This window comes from Choloepus didactylus, chromosome X, assembly GCF_015220235.1.
Source record: "Choloepus didactylus isolate mChoDid1 chromosome X, mChoDid1.pri, whole genome shotgun sequence".
Taxonomy (NCBI): domain Eukaryota; kingdom Metazoa; phylum Chordata; class Mammalia; order Pilosa; family Megalonychidae; genus Choloepus; species Choloepus didactylus.
In genome coordinates, this window is record NC_051334.1 from 116,088,672 (window position 1) to 116,096,412 (window position 7,741).

Genomic DNA, 7,741 nt, shown 5'->3' on the forward strand with positions numbered 1-7,741 from the left:
GTGTGCTGTGAAAGAAAATCTTATTTCCTGTGGCTGCAGACTTGAGAACTCTGAAAATAAGACCCAGAGTCTCATTGTGAAAGTAGCAGATTTACAACATAAACTAAAACCTCAACCTTGCATGGTGTCTGCTGTTAAAGTAAAGGCATTGATTGGGAAAGAATGAGATCCTGAAAATTGGGATGGGGACATATGGGTTGATAATGATGGCAGTGGGGACACTGGAACCCTGGATTCTTCTGAGTCTTTGCTAGATATACCTGTACTGGTCTGCCCTGAGGAAACAGACCCGTCACCTCCTGCCTGCACTGAGGAAAGAGCCACAGAATCTCCAGCCTTCCCTAAGAATACAGCTCCCAATCTCCAGCCTGCCTTGAAGAAACAACTTCCTGACCTCCAGTCTGCACTAAGGAGCCTGCCATCCAACCTCTGCCTGAAGATATTAACCTTTAAGTGCCTGCTAAACCTGTAATCACCTTCCCTGGGGAAACAGCCCACACTCTGTAGAGATTAATCCTGTTTCATCAGATGAAACTGCAATGGAATGCCCTCAGGTAATTGGCTTGAAGGATACTTCTAATACTTCTCCTGACCCACCCCACCACTGCTCCTTTCTTCCAGGCCTATAACTAGACTAAAATGCCAACAGGCCCCAAAATGTGAGGCACCAAGTGTGACAAATGAGGAAGTATGCTATACTCCAAAAGAACTGCATGAGTTTTTCAATTTATATAGACAGAAATCAGGGGAATATGTGTGGGAATGGATATTAAGGGTGTGGGATAATGGTGGAAGGAATATAAAGTTGGAGAAGGCTGAATTTATTGATATGGGCCCACTAAGCGGAGATTCTGCTTTCAATGTTGTAGCTCGGGAGGTTAGAAAGGGTGTAACAGTTTGTTTGGGTGGTTGGCTAAAACATGGATCAAAAGGTGGCTGACATTACCAGAGGTTGAAATGCCAGAACTGCCCTGGTATAATGTAGAGGAGGGGATTCAAAGGCTTAGAGAGATTGGAATGTTAGAGTTGATTGATCGTGGAAGACATGCTCACAAAACTCAGGAATGTCCAGAGGACACACCTTTTACCAGGACTGTGAGGAATAAATTTGTGGGACTATATCCATCATCCCTGAAGAACTCTGTAGTTGCCCTTTTCTGTAGTTCAGATATTACTGTGAGAACTGCTGTCACTGAGCTGGAATCCTTAAACACATAGTTAATCACCAAAGACAAGGTGGACATGGCTACAATAATGGACATCAGACTCAAAGCAGCAGTCAAAATAATCTGAACAGAGACTTATAGTGTTGGCTAGTAAGTCATGGGGTACACAGAAGTAAAATAGATGGGCAGTCTACTAAATTCTTGTTTGATCTGTATAAGCAGAAGAGTTTTAGGTCAAGTGAACAAAACTCTAACTTGAACTGCAAAAATAGTGAGTAATAGCCCCTTAATCAATTCCCATACTTGAGACAGTTTACAGACCCAGAAACCTTGAATGAAGGGAAGGCTGGTCCCCTTGGAGAAAGATCCTGTTAAACTGCCAAAAATTTATACCATTAATCATCCTCCCAGCCTTCCCCAAGGGAATCTATGGCCTTTTACCAGGGTAACTGTGCATTGGGGAAAAGGAAATGATCAGATATTTCAGGGATTATTAGACACTGGTTCAGAAGTGACATTGATTACAAGAGACCCAAAACGTCACTCTGGTCCACCAGTCAGAGTTGGGGCTTATGGATTTCAGGTGATCAATGGAGTTTTAGCTCAGGTCCATCTCACTGTGGGTTCTGTGGTTATTTCCCCAGTTCTGGAATGCATAATTGGAATAGACATACTCAGCAACTAGCAGAATCCCCACGTTGGTTCCCTGACTTGTGGAGTGAGGGCTATTATGGTGGGAAAGGCCAAGTGGAAGCCAGTAGAGCTGCCCCTGCTTAGAAAAATAGTAAATCAGAAGCAATACCAGATTCCTGGAGGGATTGCAGAGATTAATGCCACTCTTAAGGACTTGAAGGATTCAGGGGTGGTGATTCCCACCACATCCCCATTCAACTCTCCTATTTGGCCTGTGCAGAAAGCAGATGGGTCTTGGAGGATGACAGTGGATTATTATAAGCTTAACCAGGTGGTGATTCAAATTGCAGCTGCTGTTCCAGAAGAGGTATCATTGCTTGAGCAAATCAATACATCCCCTGGTACCTGGTATGCAGCTATTGATCTAGCAAATGCTTTTTTCTCAATAGCTGTTAGTAAGAACCACCAGAAGCAGTTTGCATTCAGCTGGCAAGGCCAGCAGTATACGTTCACTGTGCTACCTCAGGGAAATATCAACTCTCCAGCCCTATGTCATAATCTTGTCCACAAGGACCTTGATCATTTCTCCCTCCCACAAGATATCACACTGGTCCATTATATTGATATCATGTTGATTGGACCTAGTGAGCAAGAAGTAGCAACTGCTCTAGACTTATTGGAAAAGCACACACTTATTGGTGTGTCAGATGATGGGAGATAAATCCAACAAAAATACAGGGGCCTTCCATCTCAGTAAAATTTCTAGGTGTCCAGTGGTGTAGGGCATGTTGAGACATCCCTTCTAAGGGAAAGTATAAGCTGTTGCATCTGGCCAGTCCTGTGACCAAAGAGGCCCAACGGCTATTGGCCTCTTTGGATTTTGGAGATAACATATTCCTTATTTGGGTGTGCTACTCTGGTCCATTTACCCAGTGACCAGAAAAGCTTCTAGTTTTGAGTGGGGACCAGAACAAGAGGAGGCTCTGTGGCAGGTCCAGGCTGCTGTGCAAGCTGCTCTGCCACTTGGAACATGTGATCCAGATAATCCAGTGGTGCTGGAAGTGTCAGTGGCAAATAGAGATGCTGTTTGGAGCCTTTGGCAGGCTCCTATAGGAGAATCACAATGCAGGCCCTTGGGATTTTGGAGTAAAGTCTTGCCATCCTCTGGAGATAACTACTCTCCTTTTGAGAAACAGCTTTTGGCCTGCTACTGGGCCTTAGTAGAGACAGAATGCTTAACCATAGACCACCAAGTTACCACGAGACCTGAGTTACCTATCATGAGCTGGGTGTCGTCTGACCTGACAAGCCATAAAGTTGGGCATGCACAGCAGCACTCCATCATAAAATGGAAATGGTATATATGAGATAGGGCTTGAACGGGTCCTGAAAGCATAAGTAAGATACATGAGGAAGTGGCACAAATGCCCATGGCCCCCACTCCTGCAACATTACCTTCTCTTTCCCAGTGCAGAGCTATGGCCTCTTGGGGAGTTCCTTACAGTCAGTTGACTGAAGAAGAGAAAACTCAGGTCTAGTTTACAGGTGGTTCTGCATGACATGCAGGTACCACCCAATAACAGACAGCTTCAGCACTTCAGCCCTTTTCTGGGAAGTCCCTGAAAAACAGTTGTGAGGGAAAATCCTCCCAGTTAGTGGAACTTTGAGCAGTGCACCTGGTTGTTCATTTTGCTTGGAAGGAGAACTGTCCAGAGGTGCATTTGTATACTGATTCATCAGCTGTTTCTATTGGTTTGGCTGGATGGTCAGGAACTTGGAAGGAGCATGATTGAAAAATTGGCAACAAAGAGATCTGGGGAAGAGGTATGTGGATAGACTTTTCTGAGTGGGCAAAAAACATGAAGATATTTGTGTCTCATGTGAATGCTCACCAGAGGGTGACTTCAGCAGAACAAGATTTTAATAATCAAGTGGATAAGATGACCAGTTCAGTGGATACCAGTCATTCTCTTTCCCCAGCCACTCCTGTCATTGCCCAATGGGCTCATGAACAACGTGGTCATGGTTGTAGGGATGGAGGTTATGCATGAGCTCAGCAACATGGACTTCCACTCACCAAGGCCAACCTGGTCACAGCCACTGCTGAGTGCCAAATCTGCCAGCAGCAGAGACCCACACTCAGTCCCCAATATGGCACCATTCCCCAAGGTGATCAGCCTGCTACCTGGTGGCAGGTTGATTACATTGGCCCACTTATATCATGGAAGGGACAGCGATTTGTTCTAACTGGAATAGACACATACTCCACATATGGGTTTGCCTTCCCTGCACTCAATGCTTCTGCCAAAACTACCATCTGTGGACTTATGGAATGCCTTATCCACCATTATGGTATACCACACAGCATTGCTTCTGATCAAGGAACCCACGTCACAGCAAATGAAGTGAGGGAATGGGTGCATGCTCATGGAATTCTCTGGTCTTACCATGTTCCCCATCATAAAGAGGCAGTTGGGTTGATAGAACAATGGAATGGCCTTTTCAAGACTCAATTACAGTGCCAACTAGGTGGCAATACCTTGCAGAGCTGGGCAGTGTTCTCCAGAAGACTGTGTATGCTCTGAACCAGCATCCACTCTATGGTGCTGTTTCTCCCATAGCCACCATTCACAGGTCCAGGAATCAAGGGGTGGAAACAGGAGTGGCACCACTCACTATCACTCCTAGTGATCCACTAGGGAAATTTTTGCTTCCTGTCCCTGCAAGTTTAAGCTCTGCTGGTCTACAAGTCTTAGTTCCAAAAGGAGGAGTACTCCCACCAGGAGACACAACAATTCCACTGAACTTGAAGTTAAGACTGCCACCTGGCCACTTTGGGCTTCTTATGCTTCTGAATCAAGAGGCAAGGAAGGAGGCCCAGGGAAACATGGAGAACTATCTGGCGGCCACGGCGCTGAATGGGGTGAACCGACTTACTCTGCAGCGCTCAGCTAGGCTGGGTCAGGAAGTGCTGGAGCAGGCCAAGAGGAGGGCAGTGGACTGGCACTCGCTGGAGCTCCCCAAAGGCAGCATGGGGGTCCTTGCCCCGGAGAGGCCTGACCAGGAAAGACAGCCAGCAACCAGTCCGCAGCGCCTTTTCCCAGGAGAGAGAGAAGAAAGACACCCAACCCTCAATGGTTCCTTCGGGACAATGGCTGAATTCATAGACTATACTTCAAGTCAGTGTGGGAAATATTATTCATCTGTGCCAGAAGGAGGAGGGGCAACCCATGTTTATCGTTACCACAGAGGGAAGTCAGAGCTGCACTTGTGCTCAGAAAGGGAATGGTCAGAGAAAAGACACATCCCTTGGTCTTGGAGGCATCTATCAAGCATCAGAGTGTGACCTAGAGGCATCCCAGCCTGCTGAGAATATCTCTAAGGACCTCTACATAGAAGTATATCCAGGCACCTATTCTGTCACTGTGGATTCAAATGACTTAACCAAGAAGACTCATGTGGTAGCAGTTGACTCAGGACAGAGCGTGGACTTGGTCCTCCCTGTATGATGTTGACCTTCACCTGGACCTCACATCACCTTTTTTTTAAGTAGCCAGGAGATAAGTCTTCATATGATTCTCTCAACATTTGCACATTAATTCTGCTTTTAGTACTGACGATAGAGGTTCAGCTTTCCCGGAATTCGAGATGGTCTCTCTCAGTGCCTATTTTAACTTGAGAGTGTAAAGTGTAGAAGTTGTCATCGCCACCCTTCCCCCCACCCCCAGGTCTCCTTTCGACTGAAATAATGTAATGATACTGTCTGAGTGGTTTTACTGCTTACTTTCCAAATGAAGTTTAATTATGATAATAAAGGGAAAGATTCAGAGATGAAGAGAATTCATATTTTATTGGTATTAAGCAGTGAACATGTAGCTCATATACAAATGTAGGCTTTATGAAAAGACAGCAAAGAGGCTGTGGACATGTTTGCCCAAAGCAGGCAGTCCTCTGACTGCTGTGGAGAGGACATCCCCAGCCACATCTCCCTAGCTGTCTGTGGGGAACCTTGGGACAGGGCTACCACACTTCTATGCCCCTTAAGACAGATGATCCTTCCTGTAGCTCCCCTACAGGGAGTCTCATGGGGTGAACATGCTGCTGCTTATTCAGCTGTCACTTGTGGCCTGTGTTTTACCGCCTCTATTGAAGAAGCCCTTGTCAGCCACTCTGTCACTCCATCACTAGTCTTTAGCTTCCTATAAGAAAAAAATCCCGAGAGTCTTATGCTGTGACTGTATTTTTAATACTCAAAAGTCACTGATTTTACAGAGGCATCAATGTTTCTCAAACTTTTTTACACTACCATACCAACAGTATTGCTGTGTCTCCCAGGTTAGTTGCCTGGCGATTCATCTCATCTTGAATGTAACACATCTTTCCTCAGGAAAAATGCCAGTATTTTATATAATGAAAATGAAGTTTTAAGTAGAGCTATATTAGTGTTCCCAGTGAGGAAAAGACTCCGATGGACTTAGGGCCTAGTAAGACAGACCCTTGCCCGTCACCATGGAGGTAGAAGGTCATTTAAAAGGGGATTACCTTGGGACTTGGGTTCTGTAAGCCTTCTGAAACTGTATGGAAAATGTAGGTGTTTGCATTTTTCTGGGAAGAGGAGTCGTGGGTTTTATCATTCTCAAAGGATTTATGACTCAGAAGGTCTAAGAACATCGTAGAGTCCTTAAAAAGCCCATCCTTCCATTCTTCTTTATGCGGGTCCTTGGGCTTTTAATCTAAGGGGAATTCTTGTCCCTTTGGCTGAGTCTCAGAGCCCTCACTCCGTTTCTGTGTTCACGATCCTCTGGCAGCATCTGCAGTGGCATCGTCACCTTGGTTTCCTCCCGGCCCAGTTCCTTGGTGTTTCCTGCTACTACAGTTTGCATTCTCTGTTGTTTGTTGTCCTTCTCTTCTTTCCAATGTCCTGTTCCTAAACCCAAAAGTCAATTAGTCATGTTGACTATGCCATCATTTTGAATGGGGTTAGTCTTGACTTCAGTAGTTCTATGTGAAGAATTGCTGAACCTCTTAAGAATCTATAAGCTCCTAAACACTGTTTTTTTTATTTATAAAGAGAAATAAAGTTTGTTCATCAAAAAAAAAAAGAGGCAAGGAAGGAGATTACTATACTGGCTGGGGTGATTGATCCTGACTATCAAGGGGAAATAGGACTGCAACTACACAATGTAGGTAAAGGGTAAAGAAGAGCTTTCCTGGAATACAAGAGATCCCCTAGGTGTCTCTTAGTACTACCATGGCCTATGATTAAAGTCCATGGAAAACTGCAACAACCCAATCCAGGCAGGACTACCAATGGCCCAGAAACTTCAGGAATGAAGGTTTGGGTCACCCCACCAGGCAAAGAACCATGGCCAGCTGAAGTGCTTGCCGAGGGTAAAGGGAACATGGAATGGGTAGTGGAAGTAGGGAGTCATAAATATGAACTACAACAACGTGACCAGTTAAAGGAATGAGGGCTGTGATGTATTTCAGTTATAGGATGCCAAGTTTAAGAGTGAATGTTACCCAAGAACTTGCACCCTCTTCTAGAAAGATTTAGTGCATTTCCAGTTGTATGCAGGACAGCTTGAGTATTGTTAGGTTAAACATATGTCTGTTATTGTGTTCTATTTAGAGATTAAGAATGGTTTAAGGTGATGTGTATAGCTGCCAAGTTGACAAGGAGTGGACTGTGATGGTTAGGTTTGTGTGTCAACTTGGCCAGGTGATGGTGCCCAGTTGTCTGGTCAAGCAAGCACTGGCCTAACTATTGCTGCAAGAACATTTCATGGCTGATTAATAAATCAGAAGGCTGGTTTATTAAATCAGCAGTCAATTGACTGCATCTGTGGCTGATTACATCAACAAATGGAGTGTCTTCTGCAATGAGAGAATTCAATCAGCTGGATTTAATCCAATCATGTGAAGACTTTTAAGGGAGAAGA

The 7,741-nt window shown here is 44.9% G+C and overlaps 1 protein-coding gene across 1 annotated transcript; it reads left to right on the top strand.

Annotated features, from left to right (window-relative positions):
- Positions 1–4,686: 4,686 nt before the first annotated feature.
- Positions 4,687–5,308, top strand: LOC119523739 (A-kinase-interacting protein 1-like). Its single transcript, XM_037822557.1, is given in 2 exon segments — positions 4,687–5,078; positions 5,080–5,308. Coding segments are annotated over 2 exon segments (621 nt in total).
- The last annotated feature ends 2,433 nt before the right edge of the window (positions 5,309–7,741 follow it).